This window comes from Camelina sativa, chromosome 17 (assembly GCF_000633955.1).
Source record: "Camelina sativa cultivar DH55 chromosome 17, Cs, whole genome shotgun sequence".
In the NCBI taxonomy this organism is placed as follows: domain Eukaryota; kingdom Viridiplantae; phylum Streptophyta; class Magnoliopsida; order Brassicales; family Brassicaceae; genus Camelina; species Camelina sativa.
This window is the reverse complement of record NC_025701.1, coordinates 28,268,771-28,269,780: the sequence shown is the minus strand read 5'-3', so window position 1 is coordinate 28,269,780 and position 1,010 is coordinate 28,268,771. Positions and strand designations below refer to the sequence as shown.

Here is a 1,010-nt window from a genome sequence, read left to right as displayed (position 1 = left end):
TTTTGTCATCGTTATTCTGCTACCATAGCATGAAATAACATATGGAGATGAAAGACTTTTGAGGATTCGTTCCTCATCAGAAAGGCTTGATGAAAATGTAATCGGTGAGCATTTGATGGCCATCTTTGGAGGCAAACCATTAGTGTCTACATCGTTGTTTAGCTTGGCTAAGTAAACAAAACCATGAGCGCCAAGGGAGTGACAACGTATCCATATAGAACCATCAGGAGATTTAACTGTTTTTGGGCGTTTGGAGACAGTGGCTTCAAATGCTTTACGACTTATGACCTCTAGGCTGCTACCAACTTGATCAGAAGGGGTTGTCGGAGGAGTAACAACTTCAAAACTCCTCGATAGTTTGTAAACGGCAGCTTCAAATGTTCTTCGACTAATGATCTGTAGGCTGCTTTCACTTCCAGTTTTATTTGTTGGTGGTGCCGCGACAATTCTTTTTATTTTATTGGATGCGATCTCCAAAGAGTTGTCAATATAGGCTTTCATCTTAGGGGTGGAAAAGAAAGTTGAAAGAGGTCGATGGAGAAAGTAACTGTAAGTAGAATTTGAGAAATGGAAAGAAAAAAATGGAACAGAGAGAATAAAAGAAGCAGAAGCAGAGGCGAAAATGAGAAAGAGAAATTATGAAAACCGTGGTAAAATATTATTAAACATAAATTAAAACGGTTGCCAAAAGAATCTGTAAATGATTCCACGTTGGTAAAAATCGGCAAAGCATAGTCGTGGTGTTGTGGTGGAGTAAATTTAGGGATTATATGTATCAAGATTTTTTTACCATTTACTTTGTCTAATAATGCACAAAAGTAATATGATGGAGGATATCATTTGATTTTGCAAGCATAATGTTTGACGTTTTACAACGGCTTCTGGTTTTGGGAGCATATATATCTCGAATGTTTAATGTTATTAAGTGGGAAATGCCGCATAGTTAATAATTTGAGTTTTTAAAAAAACAATGACCTCTTTGAAACATAAAGGAAATAGAGAAAAGATAA

The 1,010-nt window shown here is 36.2% G+C and overlaps 1 protein-coding gene across 1 annotated transcript in view; it reads right to left on the bottom strand.

Annotated features, from left to right (window-relative positions):
• LOC104759858 (mitogen-activated protein kinase kinase kinase 3-like) overlaps positions 1–501 on the bottom strand; it is a 2,387-nt gene extending 1,886 nt beyond the window's left edge. The window contains exon 1 of the mRNA XM_010482739.1: positions 57–501. Within this exon, the coding sequence (XP_010481041.1) occupies positions 57–501 (445 nt within the window). The remainder of the gene's footprint in view (positions 1–56) is intronic.